Raw genomic sequence first — 27,454 nt, forward strand, 5'->3', positions numbered from 1 at the left:
TCCCCACCATCTAACCATATCTAAATGCATACTTGCACACACACAAACTCACACACACCACCTGAAGGGTTTCAGCCTATTCTATACATTTTCCTTATTCCCTCGAGACACAACACAGGGCTATTAAACCAGCCGCTATCCACCAACTGAATGGCACCTTGTGACCAGCTGTCTGCTATGCTGCCTGAGCTTACAAACCACCCTGCCTGCAGCCCCTGCATAAAGTTTGCTTACACAAACAGAAAGCAGACACGCTGGAAACACGGTGTAGCAATTCATGGTGAATACATCCAGATCCAATGTCCTTGACTTGCTGCTATGCTATGGTTCAAATCACAAATGGGTCGTCTTGTGTTGAAGGCTGTGCTGGGTAGCGGCCAAAGTGGTTTTCCCATTATCACGTCTGTTATTACTGCACTGGCAGACGAGTGCAGGTCAAAGCGTGCCGGTAACTGGGTCGCACACTTTGATTCGGTTATTACTTCCCTGGAGGTTGGAAGGCACCATCCAAAGCTGAAGTGACATGACTTGTCCTTTTTCCCATGAGCAAAACCTTGTCTGTAGCTGAAAAAAGGTCTGTGGCAACTCTTACTTTCTAAGGCGATTTCTGCACAACTAGAGCTGAGATGCACTGAGGAGATGGATGGAGGCGTCAGTGTGGTACAGTGAGGAAAGCCTCTGGGTTTCTAGCAACAGGGGATTCATCGCTGCCCTAGCTGTTGACCCAGTCCTCAGGGTCAGAAAGTGGGATGCTACACAATGATGGATTGACTGCTGAGAGACACTGAGAGCTCACCCACACTCTGTGACCTTGGCAAGCAGCTTCATGCCTGTCGAGGCTGGGTCAGAGCGTAACGGTGCCATCGTAAAAATGGTCATCATTCAAAAAGACAGGTGTGGTCGTCAACAATGTCTGAGTGCGAGAGAGATTGTAATTAAGATGCAATTATGGCTAGAACAGAATCTTCGGCACATAGATGAGTCAGTATGCATCTGAGGAACAGTGTCAGAGCCGTACAAAATTAATCCAGCCAACGCCGGGGCAACATGGTCGTCCATGTAGAATTATTTCTGACTGTGCGGGCTTCGCTGCCAGACTGACTTTGTGGGAGGTGTGTTTGTGATTCTGTATCTGTCAGGCCACACTGGGCACTTTTCTATATGTGCTAGAGGTAGTGCGTGGGCATGTGCCATGCCACAGAGATTCATAATCTGTGAGAGAGTAGGTGAATAGAAACAAGGTCTGTATGTCTTTTGAGCCAGTGGGCAACGAAGAGTAAAAAGTTATTTTGTTTGTGTATATTCCTCACACCAGTTTCTCAGATGGGAAGAAAGTCTATGCCTATGCCACATTCTATAAACAGATGCATATGATTAGATTATTATATATTCAAAGTACTCTCCTTGTGCTGTGATACACTTGTCCCAGTGTTTCTCCCATTCCTGGAACCATTTCCTATAGTTATCTTTTGTCATCATGTCTAGAGCCTCCTGCGTTTTTATCTGCATTTCTTCCACGGAGGTGAATCTTTTCCCCTTCAGTCTCATTTTTAATTTCGGCAACAAAAAAAGCTGCAAGGAGCGAGATCTGGTGAATACGGTGATTGTGAAGCAATAACCTGTTGTTTCTGGTTAAAAACTCCTTGGTTGCCAACGCAGTGTGTGCAGGTGCATTGTCGTGGCGCAAGATCCAGTTCTCGGTGCACCACTTCTTCAGACTTTTTTTTTCTGATACTTTTTAGACACCAAAGCACTTCAAAATCGTTTAGGTGCACATGCAGAGTGTGTATGCCACATTCGAATTCCGGGAATTTTTGGGTACCCCCCATATAACCCCCACACTCAAACTGAATTAATATAAGAAAATGGTCATTATTGATGGGACCAAATTATGGACTTTGGTGTGTTCACCTAAAAATGTAGGTCAAGTTCAAGGACTCAACATTAATGTTACATTTTCTAATATTAATTATAAATCAGGAAATTCAGGAGTCCAAACTGTTGTAGCAAGTAAAGTGTCTGGTGTAAGTTATATGTTTTCATCACTACTACTTTTTATGTATTTTTTATATATGCATTTGGATTTGTTTTTTTTTTTGTTGTTTGTAAATTAGTGAACTGTAACTGTAATTTGGTGACAGCATGGGAAAGGCTTCACTGCTTAGTTGGTTTGTTCATCATTAAATTCTTGTTCACAAGTGTCAGAGATTGTGTGAGTTGAAGGCTTCAGCGTTAAAAAAAAATTATATTGAAGTATGTTACTTTGACCCCTGCAGCCAGGAACCCTTCAGAGCTCTTACTGATGATCACTTCAGAATGGACTCTGTGTCTGTGTGTGAGTGTGTGTGTGTGTGTGCGCATGTGTGAGACAGAGATCGATTCTCACCCTCAGCCTGCGTCCATAAACTGTGACTTGTCCCCGTGCTTGCTCTTTCCGCTGTCTCCACTCCACTAAGTTGAGGCCATTATCTATGGGAAGGGTGACGTTCCTCCTGCTGACTGTTGGGTTCACAGTACCTGAGAGGAGGTGTCGTTCTGTGTTCAGCGACACTTCCATGCCATTAGCCAAAACCAGCCGTAGCGAGCCATCCAGCCCAATGTAGTAACTGTTCTTGACTTGATCTGTGGAGAAATTACAGTATGAAGAAAAAGTTACAATAGGTTTGAATGTATGGATGTGTTATAGCCAGTTAAATAGACAAAGTATGGTTATGTTTTAGCTAACACAGCTAAACACAGCTAACATACCTAATTTTGACTGAATGTAGAAAGAACAATAAGTTCAGACAGAACAATGCGTTCTTGGTATTGGTATTATGGTATTCAATACCTTGGTATTGAAACACAATAACTGAGTTTGAAGTTTGGGAAAAAACCTCCCTGTGTGAATAGTCTAATAACAGACAGAGGGAGAGGTGTATGTGTGTGTATGCAGGGAGGCGTGTAGGAGTAAACTTGTGTATCAGCAACCATGGAGATATGTGGATGCAGCTGGCTCTCTCTGTTACCAGGTGCTCTATCAGAGAGACAAATTTCAGTGGGGTAGAGGTGTAAATAGACTGATAAGTGAAGAAACACAAAGGAAAGAGAGAAAAAGAAAATACTAAAAGCCTAAAAAAGGACATAAATAATGCAGGAAAGGAATGGTGCAACAATGACACTAATGTAGCACACACGTGAGAGTGTCAGTCAGCACTTTCACAAGGCCCACCATGAATAAAATGCTCATTACTGGCCACCGCGAATTAATGAGCTTATGAGAGCTGCACTCATTACGCTGCAGTGCTCTCAGCCTAAACAGAAATGTGCAGCCGGCTTAATCCTCCCTTGTGAAAACATGTGGTTCACATGTAACGTAAACTAAAAGTGACAGTTAAGCAATTTAAATGATCGCATATTAAAAATTAATCATTGCACAAGTTATCCACGTGCACTAATATAATGGTTATAAAGGTCTAGTAATCCTGCATGCTGTACGCCTTTGAGCTGTAAGTATAATTCAGACAGGTAGAGCAGGGAAAGTAGTGAGGTAAATCAAAATACACTTCTTCATAATCAGAACAGAAAAAAAACATGTCCACCTTTAATGCCTGCACATAATTGTAGTGTACTTAAGAATAACCTTCAGGAAATATGAATAACAAGAAATGATGATAGAATTAAGTACAAATATATAGACAGCCCTCCTGAACACACACAAACATGCACTTGAGTGCAGTGCTAATAAATACCACAGTGCCTTTGAGAGATGCCTATATCCAATTGATTCAGTGTACAGTATGAGCACAGCCAAAATGGTTTCCAGTTACAAAGCAGACAAGAGCGAATTAATTAGCAGCAAAGCAACTGGCTCTGCACTCGTACCCCCTCTCTCCTCTCTCTGGAAAGCAGATTCCTAGCACAAGGTCATCATTCCGCAATGACCAATGGATCCACCTGTATAATCTCTACTTCTGAATTAAACAATCCTCTCACATATTCATAGTGTTTTAACTAATATGGGACAATTCTGTGCTGTTCCACCACCAAAGAGCTATGTGGTTTAATTCCAGCAGAGAATTGCTGCTGGTCTGGAACAAAGAACTGGTGATGTCGGAGATTGGGGGTAGTATCATTTCATCACCATGACCCCTATTAAAAACACTTGAACAGAGGTTTCTAATATTATTGAGCACTATATCTACAGAAAAAACTCTCACAATACTAACTCTCACACTAACTCTATTCCATTTCTAAACCATAGCCTACTTGTACTAGTGTAAGGATATGTTCTACAATAGAGACTTCAGTACACTTCGGTAAGTCTGGATAAGAGGGTCTGCTAAATGCTGTAAATGTAAATGTATTGTTGAAACAAGCCTTCCTTTGAGCAGCAACACTAATGGGCATGTATACAGGGATGAGTATTACTACACACACGCACACTCAACTGTTATTGTTTATACAGAAATAGATACATGGATAGGCTCCTATAAATATAGTGTGTGTGTGTGTGTGTGTGTGTGTATATATATATATATATATATATATATATATATATATATATATACAGCGAGAGAGAGAGAGAGAGAGAGGGAGAGGGAGACTTTGGATGAGAACAGATGTCCTTAAAGCCAGAAGTAAAACCTCTAAAATCATTTATGGTTGGTATTATTTTGTATTATAATATTTTCAAAACTGTCATATTTTATCAGTTATGAAACCTGTAATGGGCTGGTTCTTAATCCAATGGAAATGTGGTGCAGTTCTATAAAAACATTTGCTGAACCAGCACAGACACTGTTAGTGGAAAAGCAGGTAACTTTATCTCTCAGATGCTGTTGTACCGGGCCTAATTTAAAACCTGGGAAAAGATGGGCTTTCAAATCAAGTGCCTGTGGGAGAACGGCAAAATCATTACAACTTTTGACTATGAAGACCAGGGGAATGGTGAGTTCAAAGGCGATTATTGGAAATCGATGGAGTGCTTGGTCAGCTGCAAAGCAGGATATCAAAATGCCAAAGTATGCAAGAAAAATTACAAGCTTACGCTCACAACCCACGACCTCTGACATGTTCCTTTGTCCTGAAAGCAGAGTGATTAAGATTGGGTTTCCTACAGCAGACAGCAGACCCTCCACGTGTGAAGTGGAAGGATGGGAAATCTATGGCTGCTTTTATCTTTCTATGTGATGTGTGCTCTGGGAATTTCGGAGTTACTTGGTGACGTCAAATCATCATCAAATCATCACTTGTATCAATTCCAAATCTCTGAAGTAATGTTTGAACCTTTCTTTGCTATGAGCTCAGTCCTTGGCGAAGTCTTGCCCGTTTATCTTGGCTTTTTATTTATTTATTTAAATCTAAGCGCACAGAGTTTGGGAGTAGTGCAGACTGTAGGAGGCATTTATCAGGTTAAGAAGGCTGTGTTTCTCCTTCATATTGGTTTCAATTTTCAACTAGCATTTATGGATGTTTTAATTAAAAATTTAAATACGCATATATATAAACATATACAATCTTGATTAGAACATTTTGAAAATCATGTTAAAACATTAATTCGAATTAACCAAATTAATCGCGACAATCGCCCAGCACTACACCAAAGCACATTCATTCATTCTTTTATTCATGAATCTATATGTGAAGGCAAACAGACCTGGCTGTCAGCAGAAAACACTGTTTTCCACATATATATTCAGGGTTACCACAAAAAAAGCACTGCATTCTGAGGGCGTGGTACTGTTGCAGGTGCTGGAAGTGAATAGCAGCTCAAGCAACCAAATGAATCAATCTCATTCTCACACATTGCCGTCTAGCGCTTAGTGCTAGCTAATTAAAATAGTCACAACAGTGAAATAAGAAAGATAGAAGATAATAGATGTGAAAGCTGGCAGTCTCCTGACACACTGGTCGATACAGCTCAAACACATATATACACACAGTCAAAATATACCAGTGTCAGATTTGGTATGAAACCTTGTAATATTTTGGGGATATTTCATGCATAACCTTACACACAGGGTGGGCAACTGACCTTGCATGAGTGTGTAAAAGGTTCCAGAGGCTGAGAGGTTGGTTGTGACAATGATGTCCTCTTTGTTGGAGCCTTCAGCCTGCACCCGCACGGCACCGTCAGAATCAGTGCGGTAGCTGCTCACCCTGCCTGTAGGGGAGGTCACATTCGTCAACCGCCCGTAACTGTCATACCTGAGGAGGCAGAGAGACACAAAGCGCCAGAGGGAGAGAAACAGAGACACACAGAAGAGGGTTAGAGGTCAGTGCATTGTTGTGGGAAAACTCAAAAAAGCAAGCGGAATATTAGAAGTGGAGCTATTCTTCACTCCACTCAAATTTAAATCATGGAGTGCTGCATTGAATATTGGCTACAGCTCACTTTAGAGTTTGAGTTCTGAAGGTGAGCTTAGTTTATGATAGTACCTATATAACTGCCTTCATGCCAACTCTAACACAATAAAAACGCAATAAAGAGCAACACACAGCTAAACAAAACCCTCTGTCACATCCCAGAGCACCACCATGAAGTCGGCTCTCTTTAAACACCACCCATCCCCTAAAATTATGAGCAAGCACATCTTCTGCAAGACTTTTATCAGACGTGCGATTGAAGCCTGTGGGGAGCTTAGAAACGTCTTACTTCTCTAATAACATTCAAAGCGGAAGTGATGGCTGCAGCTGGTCTGCAGCACCCCCCTCCTGTATAGTCTCATTGGGCCAAAATGAAAGACAGAAGATGCAGAGCTGATACTGACGTAAATTTGATCTGATTTGCAGGGTAAAGACTTCGGAGGTATGCGAGGAGTGTTTGAGAGAAACACACAGCATGGTATTAAGCACAGAATGGACTTGTCTTCTTTTATTTTCATGAAAAGAAGTAATGGGAGATAAAATACTAGACCTCAGCACTACTTTTCTACACTGATCAAGAAAAAGTGCTGGGAATGAGGTGAGGTATCACATATTTTATTTTTTCATGCTATTAAATACATATACTAGCTCTCAGGCAATTCAGCTCCATTTAGCCTTACTCCAGTTATGTGACCCGAGTGTCAGGATGTTAATATTCTGGAAGTTATTAGACTGAGTTGCGGTCTATATTTTGTCCCAATTCCCTAGAAGGATAAGACAAATGAGCCAGTTGCCATTCCATAAGGCACTAACATGATACAGATAATGATCTGTTCCTCTAGAGCCCCATCAGCAATCACACAAGCCTGGCCTTAAAAAAAATGTTTAATTGAAATGCAACATTTATTTGCATGAGAAAGAATCAGTTTATCTTCTTTTTTTTGCATTTCCAATTTTACAATTTCACACAGTTTGGTCATTTTGCCAGCTCCCACTCACTAGCTAGCTCTAAGTGACGCCAGCCACGGCATCTTTTCTAAATGCTGCTCATGGTGCTCAGGTCACAGGGCAGCTGAACACTTGCTGAGGAAAGCACTATCTACACTCTTCTGCATACATTAGCTCACAGACACCCACGATTGGTTAGTGCTGCTCTGACTGACAAAGGAAAGAGCCGAAGACACCATCCCTCGCACCCAGGGCCAATTTTGCTCTGTTGGACACCCAACCACAGATGGCTGTGACATCATTAGGATTTGAAACTGTTTTTCTGTTGCGCCACTCAGGAGGATTGTCCCATCTGGATCCACTGCTGATCCAGGAGCTACCGCTCCTCGTCCCCATTTCCAAATCCAGCCTGTTTTTCCTCAGTGACACTGTCTACTTAAACAGCTCAATCATGTACATTGTTTGAAAGTTTTGCCATCTTTTCCGTGTGCAACTCTATTTCCTTCTCTGGTTTAGACCCTTTGCTTTTGTTCTCTGTGTTTTGATCCTGTTTTGTCCTGTACTGCTCTGTTTGCCTGATCATTTGACCATTGCCTCTTTTCCAGTATTTCAGTTTGTCAGTATGAATGCCTAAAACAGTAACTTACTGGGAAGGTAAAATAAGGTAAACACCCATATCCTGAGAAAGGTACATTTTTAAAAAGACTATAAAGATTTCTTCAATGACCCACATTTTCCTGTGATCACTGACCCCTTAAGCCCTCTGAAAAGGGCTAGAACTTCTTCCTATCTTCCTACTGTGATGCTTATTAGTATCTCCAAAGCAGCTGCGCTTCTTCTGAAAAAAACAAAAACAAAAACCCACACATTTCCACTTGAACTCTTTTCCACCACCCTCATACGAATGACCTGATCTCTCCCTCTGCTTCATTGCTTCACAGTTTGTCTGTTACTCACTTACTACCCAGTACATGCTGACAAGAGTTTCAATCGAGGTCTTAAAACTAAAAATTAGCTTGCGTATTTGCAACAAAGACTCAAAACTCTATTATAGTGACAAAAACCCATCTGCAGCCTCGACAGTAGAGAGAGATTCCAATAAAGCTTAATAGAGGGGACAGCTCAGCAGATGCCTTTGTTGTGTTTGCCTCTGCGGCTTTGCATACAGTCTTGGCACAAATCCTGGCTGACATAGCTAGCATGTGTCCTCAGGCTAACGGACTTGAAAAGACCTTAATGAATTCAGGTGGTGGCTATGATAAACTCAAAGGGCCTGCACTGTGTGCAGGATAGAGTGCATAGATAAATACTGAGATCTGTTCCACCTTTGGTGTATTATTCCTGCGACTCTTTAGGCAGCATTATAACCTTCAAAACTAATTATACAAAAAAAGCTCTATGTATTAAAAACACCACTTCATGCTGCCTGAGGAGGAGAATGTCTGAGTAAAATTAAATTGTTTAGAAAAGCGCACAGAGTGAACCATTCCTAATGTTAATTATTGTTTTTTTCCCCCCTCTTCTAATAGCAATTACAGAGCTAATGTGTTTTGTAAGTCATTTATTCAAAGAAATCATATGACAGCATGAGTTTTTAATAAAGATATAGTGAGGAGGGGAAATGTGTAATTGCCATTAGACTATTTTCAATTTATATGAACAAGAAAATGACACATGTTCCAGGAAAAAATACTGCAGACTTATTCTAGCTGTCAAGCAGTGATTTTCAGCTTCTTACTAAACATGTTTTTACCATGTGCACAAAGAACGAATCTGAGTACACTGTTGAGAAGAACAAGGACAAGCAACAGCCGAGGCTATTTTGCAAAAAAAAAAAATCAAGGCAGGAAAGCATGGAAAGGGAAGAGCATGTGACAGATATCTTCTTTCAACCAGACCTTGAAGGAAAAAACAAGATGTTTCGAAGAGTATATCAGACTGGAAGTGCTGTGGATGTGGTGGATGTGGCTTTACAGGGATCTCTATTGGCAGGTAGGGGTAAGTGTATCAAAGCATGAGCAATCAAGTCTGATGTAAAATGCATAAATGATGCACAACGGTATGTGTTTTGGCTTATACATTGATTTTACCCTGTGGCACTAAGATCTAGTAACACAGCATAGTAAGAATGTGAATGTGCTCTGTATGAACAATTGTACAAATGTGTACACGAAATGTTCATTACTGCTTAAGATGCATAACTAATTATTAATGCAAACAAAATGCTAAAAATTAAAAATATTTGCATCAGGAGACATGATGGCACTTGGGCAAAGTTGTTATTTTCATAACTGTATAAAAGGAAAAATAGAAAAAAAAAGGGAAAATGGCTCCATGCAAATGGAAAATATTCTTCTTTCGGTCTACAAATGAAAGCACAAGTTAGCATTTTAATATTCACCCATGAGTGCAGATGTTTAAAAAAATAAACAAAAACCTAATGCACAGGAACACATTAAACTCCAGAATATAAAACATACTGGAGCTATTTGGCCTCATCTAAATTAGCTGTGAAACCCAATACGTTCCCTGCACAGAGGCAGATTTAATTGACCATATTTATTTGACCATGTCCCAATTTCAGCTTTGATCTGTTAGTGTAGCCATGGCAACTTGAGCCAGAGCCAAATCTCTTGCCAAAGTGTGGTCTGGCTGCACAATCTGACTCACTGCACTGTCCAGATACCAATGGGCTTTGACGTATAATCACGTATCCACCAGTCCAGGGTCACGAAGTGGCAGGGCTGCAAGTAATGACTTCTTTGATAATCACTGACTGCTTTCATTAATAATTAATCATCTTTTTGAGGTTTCAGTTAAAGGGTTTCTCTTCAATATTATGTGTTATTATCAACATGCATATCTATTACCAAAATATGATTTGTCCTATGAATCATATGAAAACTGTAAACCTTTCCACCTGCTCAGCATTCTTCCATCAATGTCAAGGATTTTCTTGCTTACTAAGTGACTTTTCTGCAAAATTTGTGAGGACCTGTGGAGTTGTACTGTCACAGCAGAACACAGAAATTTAGGGGGCTTTCACATATGCAGCATGTAGTACATCTGAATCTAACCCTGGTGGCTTTTCTTCTTTGAAGTGGTTCATTTAGACAGGTGAGAACAACGCGATCGCACTAGGGTGCAGACCAATACAAGCGGTCTGAGACAGTCTTTGAAAAATGTTCTCTCTCTGCTTACAATCAGTCTCTTACCTAGTATTTTATTGAGCGCCAGCTCCCTGTTCTCCATATGTGATTTTTGTATTTTCTATTTGTTATTAGTAAAGGTTTGTCTACCTTTTTTACAAGGATGTTTTCAGCCCACATACCCCTTAGCCAGTGTTATTGTGCTTTTTTTCCATTTAACTATGTATAGTGTGAAACTAAACCAAACTAAGTAGGAAAGGAACCAGTATCAATTTACTCCCTGGTTCGGACTCTGCAAGTGGACTAATAGATGTAAAAGCACCCTTATATGCTCTAGACACAAAGCAGTAGAAATTCTGGAGATGTCTGAACCATCTACACTGTGTTACAACAACCTTTCAAAAAAGTTGATACATTTGATAAAACTGGTCTGAAAATCAATATCACTATAGAAGTCCAAGGTACAAACCCTTGGCTCTTTTCAGTACTATTTCAAACTGTGTACTTTTTTTTAAGTATTACAAAGCTACAGGGCACTACTTAGTGGTTTTCAACAGCTTATGAAACATGTATCAATAAAAATTTTCAGTTATTTTCTTTTCATATAGCTTCATGTGGACCGATGTTGGGCTCCTGCGCCATGTAAGACAGCTTATTTTTTTCTTCAGAGGTCCTTCTAGAAAATTTCACATTAGCTCCTGTACTTTAGCAGATTTCCTTTGCACACTACTTTCAACAGCTCTCCTTTACATATTTTCAAATCTTCTCTCTCTCTTAAACTCATTATTTTACATAGTTTATATTTACAGTATATCAGTGTAACTGATGTTGCTGTAGCCCTACAAAATATTGCCACTCTGAAATGTATAAAAGACTGTATATTACTTACTCATAGAAAGTAGTCCACCCATTTTCATTGCTCTTCGTGGCCAGCAGTCCTGAGTTCCCATGGTAGGTCATCATGGCTAACTCATGGCCCTGGGCGCCGATGCTCTTGAGGGCATTATTAGTCCCAATGGTGAACCAAAATGTTTGCCCATCTGGAGTCATGAGCCAGACAGGCAGTCCTGTAGTGTCTCTGCGAATGGTCACCTTGTTCTTGTTCTTGTCTGTGATGGTGCTCAGGTCTCCTGCTCCTGAATAAGTCAAGTTGTACAGATAGTCGCCTGTGGTTAGGCTCTGGGTGTAGATGTGACTGCCGTTGGTGTCAAACAAGTAGAGTTCATCATCCATGGGTGATGACACCTCATACATGTTGAGTGGATTGAGGTAAGGTTTGTTCTGTCGTACATAACGGATCCGGATATTGCCCAGATCAGCGATGAAGAGCTCTCCATCAGGCGAAACTGCCAGCGATGATGGTGAGTTAAGCTTTGCATGCTTGGCGTAGCCATCATCTCCTGAGTAACAGTCACAGTTGGGATCATTCTTACAGTCGCAGCCACTTGGGGCACCAGCAACCAGAGAGATCTCACCATTGGTGGAAACTTGTCTCACTCGATTGATCTTCTTGTCATCAGATTCTGAGATGTAGAGGATGCCATTGTGGGACACAGCCAATGCATTAGCGGATTCCAGCGTGGCGTGGATGGCGACTTTGCTCACCAGGAAGTGGTCAAGGCCGGGCACCTGGCAGTGCATGGGCCGACCAGCTACGATCCTGACCTGGTGGTTCTCTGAGATCTGCAGCACCACGTTATTATCCAAGACATAGAGTGAGTTGTCCATTGGACTCACAGCTAGGTCAGTGGGCCATTCCAGACGTACCTGTGAGAAGACACGAAAGCAGACATAGTTAGTCTGCAATTTTTTTTTTAACTTAACGAAGAACCGTTTTTCCTAGCATTCACACAGGAATATCGACTGCAGGTCAGTTACAACGGAAAGTAGCTAAATTAAGTTCGGAAATGATTTCAACTCAGCCAGTGGGGACTCAGGTCCTGATCAGGACACCAAAAAAATAAATGTTAATGTTTTTTCAGTTCCAATGTGGGAAGGAGCAATAGAGCATGATTATGAACAGTAGAAAGAAACCAAACAGTGAGTGTTCTGGTAAGGGTACAATATGAAAGTTCTTATTTCAGTAGTGGTCTTGGCATGGTAACAAGGTTGCTTGATTAAAAGATGTTTTAATGTACTGGGAGAAAAAAAACAAAAACAAGCCACCATGCTGTGTAGTCTATTAAAAGAAGACCTTAAAAGCAGCCAATTGATTTGGATGCATCAAATAGGACAAATCCATTTTTCACAGACTAAAGAGAAATGTCAAGATAAGCATTGCACAGCATCTGGCAAAACAAAATAAAAAAAAAAAACAAAACAACAAAACCAACAAAACCTCACAAAACAAATAAAATCCAATAATGATTTTTTTAAAGGCAACCTGAATACCTGAATATAACCTGAATCCTCTAGCTGAACAAAATCTGTTGTTTTTTGTGTGGATTTCCTTCCATCACCAAAGTACTTTTGTTAAAGCTTTCTGTAAGGAGCTGTTTATTTAACATTTCTGGAAGGAGTCTCCAGTGTCAGTGCTTTGTAATGGTCAGTAAGTTTTCCGCCACGGGAGACTATTCAGTACTAAGGACTTTGTGCTTTCCCAGTAACATGACAAGCTAAGTTTTTTTGTCTCACTTAACTCACTTGACTGATTATAACTGCTATAACGTAAATGGTAACAGGACCTAACTGTTTCCTGAATGGTCCACAACCTTAACCATAAATGGATAAAAAAATATGCCATTCCTAAATTAATAAAATTAATTACGCAAATTGCTGTGGTAAAATCAATGACAATGTGGTGTGATGCAATCTGATGAGAAGCTGAATTACAGTTGTCACCCTGAAGTTGATTATTTTCCTATAAAGCACATCCATTTATTCCTTACTGAACTGTCACCTAGAGTGACAAATCAGTCTTATTTTGTCTATGCTAGATTGTACAACTGCCACTCTCTGAAACTGAATCTCTCAGGAGGGACTCTTGTTGGTTCTGTGATGATATACTATGTAACGTACACATGAATTTCAAGTCCTTAATATAGAACTTGCTCTGCGGCGTAAAAATATTCACTTTCACAGATGTTATAGGTTGTGTTTTGCTCAGAGTGGCCAAAACCGTTACTTTTCTGCCACTCCGATCTCAGTAGTTTAAATAACATAACATAAGGCTCTGCTTATATCAGGATCTAAATTCCCCCTCAACCCCCCTCAACACACAATACACAAATAAATAACCCTCTCCATGTATCACTTCACATCTGCATAGTGTCTGTGAATCAGTTATTGAAGCAGTGGGGTTTATGTAGTAAGACCCATTTCAGGTATGTGGCCCATGTGGACAGCTAGCATGGGGAAAGAATCTCCTATTTCTATTAGCAGCTGCACTACTACGCAATGAAGACAGGGGCTTTTTCTTAAAATCTATTCCTTGTCAACAGACCTGGCTAAATATTTCATGAGGGTAAGTGTGCGGGTGGCAATTCAGTACAAAAGCCTGGATGGCTTTGTGTGCTGATGCCAGGGACTAACACACACATACAAACATACACTAAAAGTGGTCAAAGGTATGTGGACATCTGAGTATTAAACATCCCATTCTAAAACTATGGGTATTAATATTTAGCTGTTCCCCTTTGCTATAACATGCTACACTCTTCATGGGAAGGCTTTCCACTAGATTTTGGAGTGTGGCTGTGGGGATTTGTGCCAATTCAGCCACAAGAGTGCTAGAGGTTGGGCAATGAACTTGGGTGACAGGGTCTGGTGTGCAATCAGAATTTAATTTCATTACAAAGGTGTTCAGCGAGGTAGAAGTCAGGGCTCTCTGCTGGCCACTCAAGGTTTGGGCCCCTTAGTTCCAGTGAAAAGAAATCTTAAAACTACAGCATACAAAGATATTCAGTACAATTGTATGCTTGCAACTTCGTGGCAACAGTTTCGGGGCAACCCTCATATGGGTGTTATGGCCATGGTGTCCACATACTTTTAGCCTTATAGTGTACACTGTATATTGACACACTCACACTCTTTAAGCCACATATAATAAAATGCAGAATACATGACAGGTGTCCTAAAAGGAAAATGGCTGGGAAAATGCTTTTGACCTTGTCTGAAAGCACAAATCTATATTTATGTCTACAGGCTAGCTCACATCTTCAAACAGGGATGTATTGGACTCACATATCCAAAATAAAGCAAGAATTATCTACGTTAACCATCTAAAACTTTGTTAAGGATCAAAGAGAATGCTGCTCTCAATATCTCTCACCAAACAGCTAACTGTTTAGTCCACTTGATTGATAAAATGCAAGCTTGTGTAGCCTTGCCTGCAAAATATCTTTTCTTTTTTTTTTCCATTTTTTCCTCATCATTTTGGGTACAACAGGGATGAGAGAGCTGAGAAGAAGATTCATGTTCAGATGAAATCATCATGAAGACATTTCAGTAGCAAAGAACAGAATATAAATGAGCAATTCTGGTGACAATCAGTCCACTTAGTTCTCATATAAGACATCAGAGCTACCAGGAAACATGCTGGTTTTAGAATACAGGATGGACATAACATGCAAAAGATCACAGATAATCTGTCTGCTGAGAGCCAGAGTACAAAAGATACAAAAATATTGCCTATTAATGAATAGGCATAGTCTAGAAAATCAGAAAAAAACATATTTTTGACAAAATTTGGTAAGAGAAGAGGATAAAAATTAGCCTGGAAAAGTGTTGCAGCAGGGAGTACAGGAAGCAGAGAGCAGCGAGCTGCCCATGAATTTTTATAATGGATGCTTTTTACTGTCTGAGTGTCTGTGGCAGGAATGAGTGTGATTTGTCATCACTGCTGAGGGTTTTCAGAAGTTTCAGCATATTGGTGTGAGTAAGTGCTTGTGAGTGTCTACATGTCTGGTTGTGTGTGTGTGTTCAATTATGTGTTTGCCAAAGGGATGGAATTGGCGAGTGAGAGGGAGAAAAAAGAGATGGTGTGCATGTGTGTGATATGTCAAGATGTGGTAGGGTGACTGCATGTATCCATGTGTATGCGTCAGGACATCTGTGTGTGTGTGTATGTATGTGTCAGGAGAGTGCAGTGTCTCAGAGGAACAGAGGTGGGCAGCTGTAGTTCGTCTACACAACATTCTGCATCTTTTCTGCAAAAGAAAGCTCCTCTTATCCTGGCAAGTGAGGCTTATTGATGGTAACTAGGACACACATATGCATGCGCACACACACACACACACACACACACACACACACAAGGGGAACCAGGAGGAAAAAAGCAGAGTTGACATCTGAACACGCTATACTGCACAAGGATCAGGCTTAATATAACTGAGACTGTCCTGTCTGCTCGCTAACTGTAGTATGGCATTATACAAATTAGATTCTAACGGGGGTCTTGTAAAAATGTGCCCACATGCAGTAGACTCTGAATTAAGATGAGTTTCTTCCGGGTCTTTTTTTTTTTTTTTTTTTTTAATTTCATTAGCACAGACAAAGCCCTAAAATTTGTGGTGAAGAGGCTGAAATAGAAATGACCCAAAGATTTTAGAAATAAAACATCACAGCTTGGACACTTCATCAATGGAAAGTTTTTGGAAGAATCTTCCATGTTTCCGCAAATCACAGTAAGTGCCTTGAGTCCTGTAACTCTGAGGTTAAGGGTGGGTTTTTTCTTAAACTGGGGAACCATACCTATGTTTTTATCCAACCTACCTACCAGATCTTATTTGGCTTGTGTTATGTGAGAAGTCTATTTTTTTTTAAATGTTTTTATTTTTACTATTTTTATAAGCAGTGGAGTTCCTCAGGGGTTTATATGTAGACCAATTAAAGCTTTTAAAGCTTTATTCGAATTAATAAATATTATTCTCATCAACAAGTCCATGCCTTTCTTAACAAAATATGTCTATTTGGGTCAAAACTGTTGAAGAAGGAAACTCTTGGTACTAAGGTTAGAGAGTTGATACTGTATTCCACTAGTAGCACAATTAATTCATACATTGGCTGAGCATTTCCTACAGGCCTAAGACCACATTTAAATATTGAATCTTTTTTAAATTATATGCTCAATTAGCCACACAATAAAAAGTTTAGTTTGATGTAAATTCTAAATTAAATTCTAATTCTAAATTAACAGTGGTCTAAACCACTATTAACCCTTTAAAATTCTCAGGAATGGAATTTTTTTTAATTCTGCTACCCACATGGAGTCATTTTCCTCAGTACAGACTCAGCTATAAATCTGATTGATTTTTTTGTCAATTCAGTGAAGCGTCTCATTAACCAGCTTCCAAAAAAATGTTAAAAATGTGAAAATGTTCAATAAACAGTTGTGAATAAATTCAGAATAATAAATAAATCTCTTCCACATAGGAAAAATATGTTTCTCCCTCCCCAACCTGATTTTCCCTGTTTTACAATTTGAAATCTCTCTGCCTTTCATGATAAGCAGTAATAAAATTAATTGCCATTTGGATTTAATTTATGTAAAACTTACTCCTGCTTACATTCCTGTATCTCCTGGACAGCAAAATCTACTTCAAACTGGAATGATTTACATTTTGTTTATATCCCTTGCAACATGCAGCTTGTTATTAACTGTACTAATTGCAACTTCAGACAGTTAAGCACAGCTTTCAGCTTTCTGTTTTTTTTTTCTCTGGTGCCAGACCCTGTATCCTATCATCTCCCTAATGGAAGCCACTATGCCTCTAGAGAGCGCCGTGTCCTTGCCTGGGGTGACTGTTAGCATTTAGTGTGGGTGGCAGTCTGCTGGGTGCTCATGCTGCTATATATGTCACGAACGCTCAGACAGCGACCAGGCAACATGTTTATTTTGTCCTGTGACGGGGCCACGCTGCAGGATGAGGATTTGGGAAGCGGAGGAGTATACCTGTGAGATGTCCATCACAGAGTCACAGCTCAAGGGTCTTGCTGAGGTCAGGTCGTTGAAGCCCAGCAGCGTGGAGATGATTCCGTTCTGATCAATTCGGCGGATCATGGTACCGTCCACGAAGAAGATGGTGCCATATTTGTCCACAGTAATGCCTAGAGTAAAGGATGAAAAAGGGGGGAATGCATCTCCAACACTCTTCAACACAAATGATGTGTCCAAAATGTAAAGTGCTGCCTAGGAATTAAGGCATCTTCAAAATGTATGTTTGCATAGAATGTTGCCTTCTGAAATCCCTGCTGACTTGTGAAGATTTCTGAAGGCAGAATAAAGGTATCCTGGGCTGTCCTAATTATCCCATAATTCTGTACTCTTGCTCACCAGTGCTGACCAGTCTGAGAAAACCAAACCAAACCACATCAAACCAAAATAAACTAAATCCAAAGCAAACCAAAACAAACCAAAATAAACCCAAACCAAACCAAATTAAACTAAACCCAAACCAAACCAAAACAAACCAAAGTAAACCCAACCCAAACCAAATCACATCAAACTAAACCAAGCTAAACCCAACCCAAACCAAACTAAACCCAAACCAAATCAAATCAAACCAATCCATTAGAATTCCCTAGCACAGTTGGATACAATTCAAATATAACTATATGTTATCTCTATTTGTTTTGACTCAATATTTTATTTCTGACAAGAAATAACTGGTGTAGTCACTTAACATTTTTAAGTTTTCCTCATCTAGGCTAATGGGCTTCTAAGGTACTGGTGGTTAGAGCCTATTAGTGTATGTCAGAATCTTAGCGAAGTCATGACATATGCTGCCTTCTACTGCCTTACAGCTTTGTAGCTGTCAAAGTACTGGCCTTTATGATACAACATAGGCAGCAAGACATCAGTTCAGTTGCCTTCTATTTTGGAAACACTCAGCCTTTGACAAAAAAAGGGAGACCAATCCAAATTCCAAAAGCTAATCATACTGTTTAGGTGCAATTATAAATTGATCCTATGTTAAGATGAATGAAATGAAACGAAGTAGTAGTTCAAAGAGCAAGATCAGGTTATTCATTCAGTGTACACAGAGAGTAGTGAGTTTAACACACACACACACACACAATCACACACACACACACATATATATATATATATATATATATATATATATATATATATATATATATATATATTGAAAAAGAGAGAGTGAGCCAGAAAGAGAGAGATGAAGTATGATCACGAAGGTATAAGAAATCCCGTGATCGGGTGACTAATCAATCATATAACAGTCAGAAATAGGTGTGGCCCAGCTATAACACCCTGAGTCTGTAATCAGCAGCTTTTGTAGAGAAAGCTCTTTTTTTTATGAACACCACACAACACACTGCCCATGCACCATCGATCTGAAATCTTGAGAGAGAAAATATCATTATACCTATATTTCTGGAAATGGAGGGAAGCATTGATCTGGGCTGTAAAACGAAAGCTCTTTCAAGATGCCTGCACTACCTCTCCCATCCTAAAGAGCCCCACAACTCCAATGAACAACTCAAAGCACTAAACATCCACCACTCACTGCTGGCCGACCCTCCATTTCCAGCATGTGATGGATGATGGCTGTATAATTTGGCCTTGCACTGCAGGTTTTACTAACAATTTCAGGCTGAATGCTGGAAGGTGATATTATGCAGTCCAGACAGTTTCTAATCTGCATCTCATATAATGGGTAACTTCAATACAGAGGAGGATTTTGAGTATCTGTGATAAACACAGAGTAACACAGCGTGTCGAAGATGACTAAAATGCTACAGATATCAATGACTATACTTCTATGTAAATATGCTAAAATATTTATGAAATCATGAATATTTCTTATTTAGTGTGCTTTAGAGCAAGCATTTTCAGAGATCTGTAACTAAACAGTGCAGAAGGGCATCTCCAAGAGCCATAATCAAGATTTTACATAATGCCATTACAGAAAATCTGTCAGCAGCTTAAGCTATGTTCAGACCAGCAGGTTAAGTATGTTTTCTTGGCATATCTGGTCTAAGCAGGAAAGATTTTCTTTAGTCTGAAGGCAAGGAATAACATTAAATCTAAATTTTTCAATAAGATTTTAGATATTTTTAGCGAAAAACAGTCTGAAAAAATAAAGTCTTGTAGACTACTAAAATAATGAAAGAACATTATATATATATAGGTAAAAATTATGTATGTGTGTGTGTGTGTGTGTGTGTGTGTGTGTGTGAGACATCATAGCTGACAGGAAGATGCCGCAGCTACACTGAATGGGTTCTTTGGTTTGTCCTCTGGGTAAACCCTTAAAGGATCAACACTTTTCCCTTTCAGAAAAGATTCCAATTAAATCCCTTTTAGAGATCTAAAACACAGCCACAGTTGAACAACCTTTCTTCTTAGAGTAAGCAGCAAACACGCAAAACATATAAGAGCAACAAGCTGTAGCCTACAGCATTTTATTGCTAAACAATGTGGCTAACAGTAAGTAAGCATCTTTCTAACTGGTCAACTTTTGTTTGTTGTTAGCATTGTTCTGTTGACTTTTTGATATATTTTTTAAATGTAAATGTTTGCTGACGTCTCTGTGGTGAAATAGTATGGTGAAATGATTCAGGCTCTTACCTCTGGGGTTAGTTAGAGTCGCCTCCACAGCCTTGCCTCCGTCCCCACAGCGTGTCTCGTCGTAGGGGAGACACTGGTCCCCTGTCCCCGCCACCAGCTCCAGGTTCTTAGCCACATCCTTCACCATGTTCAAAGACTTCACCTTGAACACCTTCCTACTGCTGGTGTCTGACAGGTACAGAGCTCCTGACACCGGACTCGTGGCCAGATAGTACTTGTGAGCTGGACTGTTACTACATACAAAAAAAAGCCAGAAAGAAATGTTGGCACACATAATTTGCATTTGTGTCATATGAATGCATGTGACATGACTGTGGAGAGAAATCTCTACACAATAAGATGTAGTATTTGTAGCATGTTCTCCACACCCTCCTAACAGCAGAACTGATCGCTGTAGGTGTGATCACAGTCATGTTCAGACCTGTCATGGTAAGCATTGGTCACATTGTATGTAAAACCCATGATGGGGAAGTGCAGTGCATACGTGCCGTCAAAATCCTAATCCAATTATATACCACCATTTCAGCTGCCACAGACATCTGTGCGATGTTTATTGAATTCATATTCAATATGTGCACCTCTGTTAAACAATCAAATTTAGGCTTTTCCCATGCAGGGTAAAACCTCCAGGTGGTTAATGTGTTGTCAGTGCATACAGGTAGGTGGTCTGCCAATTTCCCATGTGAGGAAAGCTTTCTTATAGAGATGTATGTGGTTTGAGGTCTGGTATCTAAAACATTATACATTTTCAAACAGAAATGGCACACTGCTCAACAAATAGCCCATTATACAACAGAGTCAAGCTGACACAGCCATCTCTCACATCCACACAGGGGATCGCCAACATCAATGCCTGACAAAATAGCTCCAATCAAGTTGGAGTGAGAAAGCCAGCTACCTGCTGGAACACAAACTTTACTCGGGCATTTGCTGCTGGCCCTCCCCTCTGCAAGCTAATCAAACAAAAAAGGCAAGGCACCTGCACTGCAATTTAAAGTTTCAGGAAATCACATGTTGGCTAATTGTGGTGTGCTGCTGGGCACTTCAACTGATGTGGACTCAGATACCAAAAGTGACTAATGCAGTCTTTCACCCTACCTCAGGGGTGCTTAATGCTAGGCCTGAAGGGCTGGAGTTCAGCACAATTTGGCCACTTTCCTTGCTAGAAGACACAAGATTACCAGGCAAGGTTTTAGAGCCGACTTCCAGTCTTCCAGGAATGTAACGAATGCACCCAATTGTACCCTTTCATTGAGGTTCAGTAGAGCTTTCAAGAAAAATACGTACATTTTTGGTTGGTCAAAATGGGGAGGCAGCATGAGAAAACACAGTGGAGTTATGAAGTAACTAAAGATTGAAAGAAAGACCATACTTATAACTCTACTTCCTTTCTAGTTAACTTGGTTTTACATAGTTTCTCCCATTTATTCCCAGTTTTCAGAATCACCACCTCCTCATCTACTACTACTACTTTCCAGCAGCCACCAAATTCAGGTCCACAATAACTCCCCAAGATCAGTTAAAGTGATGGTCTGCACTTGATATTTGGCTCATAGTGACTTGATCTGTTTTAGTGTTCTTTGTCCTATGGTGGGTCTTGACACAAGCGCTTATCTCCACATGAACACAGCATGAAAGGTCAAGATGAAAGAAATGCTTTAAGAGAGTTATAAAGGTCAAGAGTCAGAAAAGATCACAATTCTGAGAAAAGATTTGCTCTTTTCTAGTGTCTGTCCTGATGAAGCAGGGGATGGCAACCTAAATATAGCTTAGGTTATAGGGCTTCAAGACAGTGCTGTCCTGCTACACATCATTAATGATAATAACTTATCTGTCTAAGAAGCAGAGCTCTAGATTGATTCTTCACAATCGCTGAATATTTCTTAGGGTGTAGGTAGCCTTGCCAAAGCTCAAGACCTCAAAGGAATGTGGAGGAATGGGAGAAGCGGATCTGTCCTTTTGCCAACTCCAATCTGTTATGTGGAATGACAACTGACCTTCTGCTGCATGCTTGGAAACAGGCTGCTCCAGCTGACCTGAGGGCAGACAGTCATCTCTGTCTCCAATGACCACACTGACTGATGACCTCCATTTGGAATAGAGGCAAATAGGGTTTGTCCCAAAAAGATTTGGCCTTGGTTTGTCAAGGATCAGCAGGGAAGTGAGGCACATTTGGCAAGCTGACTCTGTTATCTCAGTTCCCTTAAGTTCAAATGGTATATCACTGGTTGGTGAACTGCACATGGTCTTCTCTTCATGCTCTTTTATGTGAGGACTACATCCTAAATTTGTGGACTCCTAAATCCTAAATTCCCTTGCTACAGCCCTTGCTATTCCCTCGCTAAGAGTCGTTCGGGCAGAGAAGGGACACCTTATTGATGGTCACAGCACATGGCAATGAGGTGTAACACACAAAAAGTCACACTCTCACACACTCAGCCTCACATACACATTAACCTATGAACAACAATTGCCACAGCTCACATTTCTACATTCTCCCAGTTTAACAATAACTATAGCCCCTGTAACAGTCTTTCAAATAACATTCTAAAAAAAACGGAGTTTGAACCAGAAAGTTTCATTAATTGATTAATTAAATGGTTCTTGGTAGAACCTTAAATCGAAAGGACTCCCTTTCTGAAATGGCTTCAAGAAAAATCTCACTGGAAAGCTGGAATGGTTAACCATCAAAAGAATCCCAAGGGAACCTTTTATTTCCCACCCAAATGGCATGGATCCTTGCTGTAGACCAGGGGTAGGACATAAAAGGATTAAGTCTATAGCTATACTTAGCCATATGCTGCAATTCTGCTCATAAGGAGACAGACGGAACATGTCAATCCTTTGGATTTCCTGCCTAGAACTGAAACGTTCATCACAGGCTCCAGACTCCGGTCCACCAGGAATGGAATGGGGCACCCCGTTGTACTCTCCTACTGAGCTTTGGTACAGCTTTCAAGAATAACTATGTATATTTGTTTGGCCAAAATGGGAACGCAGAGTGATGGGAGAGCCCCTACCATGTATAGGAAAATAAAATGGCATGGATTCTTGCTGTAGATTAGGGTTAGCACCTAAAAGGTTTAAACCTACACTCACCGTCCACTTTATAGGAACACCTGTACACCTGCACATTCATGCAGTTATCTAATCAGCCATGTGGCAGCAGCACAATGCATAAAATCATGCAGATACAGGTCAAGAGCTTCAGTTAATCTTCACATCAAACATCAGAATGGAGAAAAATATGATCCCTGTGATTTTAACCATGGCATGGTTGTTGGTACCAGATGGGCTGATTCGAGTATTTCAGAAACTGCTGATCTCCTGGGATTTTCACACACAACAGTCTCTAGAGTTTACAGAGAATGGTGCAAAAAACAAAAAACATCCTGTGTGCGGAGGACTGCAGGCTGAAACCCCTTGTTTATGAGAGAGATCAGAGGAGAATGACCAGATTGGTTTGAGCTAACAGGAAGTCTATAGTAACTCAAATAAACACTCTTTACAACTGCGGTGAGCTGAAAAGCATCTCAGAATGCACAACACATCAAAGCTTGAGGTAGATGGGCTACAACAGCAGAAAACCACATCAGGTTCCACTCCTGTCAGCCAAGAACAAGAATCTGAGGCTATCATGGACACAGACTCACCGAAACTGGACAGTTGAAAACTGGAAAAAGACCAGGTTATTTTTTTTCTAATCTTAAACTGTAAACTCTAGAGACTGCTGTGTGTGAAATTACCAGGAGATCTGAAGGAGTTTCTGAAATACTAAAACCAGTCCTTCTGGTACCAACATCCATGCCACGATCAAAGTCACAGAGATGACACCTTTTCTTCATTCTTGACCTGTATCTGCATGATTCTTTTCACTGCACATGACTGGCTGATTAGATAACCGCATGAATGTACAGGTGTTCCTAATAAAGTGGATGGTGAATGTAGAGCTATACTTAGCCATATTGTGCAATTCTGCTCATATGGAGACTGACAGAATGTGCCAAGCCTTCCCCTTTCCTGCCTAGAACTGAAACGCTCACCACGGGAGCCGTGACCTGCCCGCGTGAAGATCAATCAATAGCACTTCATGCTAGACAGCTTTTCTGTGAAGACTGCAAGCAGCTGGTATTTGCCAGGCTACTTCTGCCCAGTCTGGAACATCACTCACGTCCTGTCAGTCAAACCTGAGCACTGTTGCTCACTGTCATGCCAGACACCTGCTCATGAAACACTAATGTCCTCTATGAAGAGAAGTAATGCTCACAAATGCACATCTTGCAATGGTTTTTAACTTCAGACATTCAATTTGAAGTCTAGAGCATTTTGAATGATGAACTACAGTTCGTGACACCAAACTTCATTAATGAACTGCACATTTGGATGGCGCTAAAAGCGGTTAAGTGTGTAATTTTTCTCTGACCAAAATGTCAAATTAGGTTATATATAAGGCAGTCAGCTTTTTCCTCCCCGCTCCTAGTGGTGGATACTGTCGTTATGGGAGCCATGTCCCCTGAGGGTGAAAAATATTTAAAGCACTGAAACAGGGCTTATGCTAAGTCCATGACTTGACATGGCTGCTCCATCTACCTGTCTGACATTTCAAATAATGGTCCTGGGAGTCTGGCTCTCTCTGATACACTGACATATCTCTCTCTGCAAATGTTTGCTTTACTGTGTGACCACAATTCAGGGAGGGGTGAAAATGTGTGCATCAAACTAACTTCTGTCCATGCCCATCAGCATATCCAATGGACTGTCATCACATTGCCCTTTTCACCACTGTGGGAGATCTGAATCTTTTTGATGCACTGTGTGGGTAGCGGTGTCAGAATGTTCACTCAACACACAGGCTGGCAGCACAGATCTCGCCCATATGGCATGATTTTTGGCAAATCCTTGCAGTCTAAAGAGCCTTGTATGACATGAGATATTATTATGAAATGGGTGATGCTTGAAAGAAGAAGTAATCCTTTCAGAAATCTCTTACCTGTGTCTGAAATCTTTATTTCTGTTTCGTTTGATAAGAACAGCAGGAAAAGAGAAGGAAGATAACCAAAGCATTAGCAGAGGTTAGGATTAGCGAGTTAGAAGAGTGTTAGTATTCAGCGCATGCAGGAAAGATATCAAAAATACAAAATGAATATGATAAATCAATTATCATATTATCCATTCCAAAAGTAGAATAATATACAAATATTTTAGCCCCTTAAACTCCTAGGATAAATCACTGATTCCACAATTACAACTTTAGTCATTAGTTTTACTGTAGTTATTAAATAGTTCATAAGAGTCACTATATTATATGCTTTAAGATGAATAACCATGATAGGATTTTAAGGGGTTAATATTACAGTGTGAGAGAGATTACACAGCTATTAAGTATATGCACACCACTATATATATATATATATATATATATATATATATATATATATATATATATATATACATATATATATATATATATATATAGTTTCATGTATTGCTCCATCTTCTGGTTGCTCCACACACGAGTCTATCCCATTTAACTCTGAGTACAGCTCTCTAGATTTGAAGCGTTGGTGATAACCACTATCTGTCAGAAAGCTTATCTTAGAAGTCTCAAAAATAATCAATAACTGTGTATGTGAGTGGGAGTATGTACTGTAGCAGACATGATGTACCTAAGCTCCAGAACACTGGTGACATTCCCAGTGGTGAAGATTCGACGGACATAGTTGAAGTCACCCACAAATAAGCTGCCATCTGAGCCACAGGCCAAAGCTACTGGAGCTAGAAGCTTATTCCCATCAGCCAGACCATTGCAGCTTGGACAGGAGATGCTGCGCCGCCGCCCATTACCCATGATGCTCCCGATGACTGGGGGCTGCTGGGAAATGAATACATTCTCCCCATTGCCTTTGTGCAGGATGCCTGTAGGAGATGACAGAAGATGTTAAGCTGGTTATTGCGTAACTGATGACAGAATACGTTAATGTGAAATAAGCATAAAAGATACCAAAAAGCTTTTAACAATAATACACTGGGTGTTTTAACTGGGTGTTTAGCATTCTCTTGTTTTATTTCATCTTCTTTCTGGTGTAAGGAAAGAGTGCAGTAAGAGAAGTCATGGGGTTTTACTGCTGATTCAATTCAATTCAGCTTTATTTATAAAGGTATCCTCCTGTCATGGAGCAACAGGATTTGTGCTTCTCCATGAGAAGGAATTTCATATTATTACCAGAGCAGAACAGAAGCAGATCAAGGGTAACTCATATTTACTGGCTTGAGTCTTTTCATTCCATTCATCACGTGTTTGTGTTGGGTTTACCTAAAATAATGTCTACTCTATCTATCACTCATCATTCCATCATTGCTTATGCTCTATGAGGAGCTCAAACCGAGATTTATTTTTTTTAATATATAAATTATTTTTTATCATTTAACCCAGATGTGCACATTTTTAAAATCATTATGAAACTTGATAGACTGTCATAAAAAAGGTAGCCGAAAACCAATAATCAACTCCAAAGAAAAGCTAAGCATGATTATAAATCCAAACACATTTCTGAGTTGATCAATATATCCACTGCTGAGCTATAATGAATATTGGCATATAAATTCCTGTCATCATGACTGGCCAATGAAAATGAGGAAATACAGTAAAAATAAAGCAATAAAACTAAAAATTAATGGAATATGTAAAACAAACAAATGAACTGTAAGCTAAAATATGAAGGTAGTAAAATGACCGGAAAAGTACAGTGTATATGAATGCACAGTACATGTACAGTTCAACAAAAACTACTCAGCTCTAAACAGAACTTTAGCCAGTGTGGCTCCAAATGGTGCAAATGTAAAAATTCATTCCAGTCAGCTTATTTGTGAATAATAAAATCTGACAACTTTGCCAACTCTCTCGCTGAGCATTGTGTATTCCATACATACAAATGACATACAAATGGAATATACAGTATATGGTGAGTGAGGGATGAGTGAGAGAGAGAGAGAGAGAGAGAGAGAGGATGCATGAATGAATGAGATATCTGATGGTGAGCCAGAATCAACTTCAGAGGAAGTCCTCTGTCGGAGCAGTTTGTTCTCCCGCCGACTGGATTTGCTATCAGTGACAGATCGAAGTGCCACCTGCGTTCCACATGCTCCTGTAAGTACGCCTCATTTCCTGTGATGAGTGTGTGTGGACGCTGGCGAGAGAACTTGCTCCTGATAGAAAATGGCGAGTGCGCATGGCTCCCGTCTTTCAAAACCAATTCGGCAGAAGGATGAAAACTGACCTCCCACCAAAAAGGCATAAAAAAGACAATAAAAAGAAACAGAGTGGACAAAATGGCCTCTTCATGTCAGAATGTCAGTGAAGTCCATGGTGCTGAAATAACAGTCTGTGGAGGCTGGAGAACTGTAGCATTAATAATCTGTATGGGACAAAATCTGTATTTATAGTTTCTGTGCACACCGATGTGTAGGCTTATTT

General features: G+C 40.1%; 1 protein-coding gene across 6 annotated transcripts in view; it reads right to left on the reverse strand.

Annotated features, from left to right (window-relative positions):
• tenm4 (teneurin transmembrane protein 4) overlaps positions 1-27,454 on the reverse strand; it is a 192,900-nt gene that overhangs the window by 16,342 nt on the left and 149,104 nt on the right. For 4 of the 6 annotated variants that reach the window (XM_026934852.3, XM_026934849.3, XM_026934846.3 and 1 more), the window contains 7 exons: positions 25,647-25,896; positions 24,971-24,991; positions 19,981-20,213; positions 17,338-17,492; positions 11,335-12,212; positions 6,017-6,189; positions 2,387-2,622 (listed from right to left, as the gene is read on the reverse strand). In XM_026934852.3, coding sequence (XP_026790653.1) covers positions 2,387-2,622; positions 6,017-6,189; positions 11,335-12,212; positions 17,338-17,492; positions 19,981-20,213; positions 24,971-24,991; positions 25,647-25,896 — 1,946 coding nt within the window. The remainder of the gene's footprint in view (positions 1-2,386; positions 2,623-6,016; positions 6,190-11,334; positions 12,213-17,337; positions 17,493-19,980; positions 20,214-24,970; positions 24,992-25,646; positions 25,897-27,454) is intronic. The other 2 variants (XM_026934845.3, XM_026934847.3) reach the window with 1 other exon arrangement.

The sequence above is a fragment of the Pangasianodon hypophthalmus genome, chromosome 14, assembly GCF_027358585.1.
Source record: "Pangasianodon hypophthalmus isolate fPanHyp1 chromosome 14, fPanHyp1.pri, whole genome shotgun sequence".
Taxonomy (NCBI): Eukaryota; Metazoa; Chordata; class Actinopteri; order Siluriformes; family Pangasiidae; genus Pangasianodon; species Pangasianodon hypophthalmus.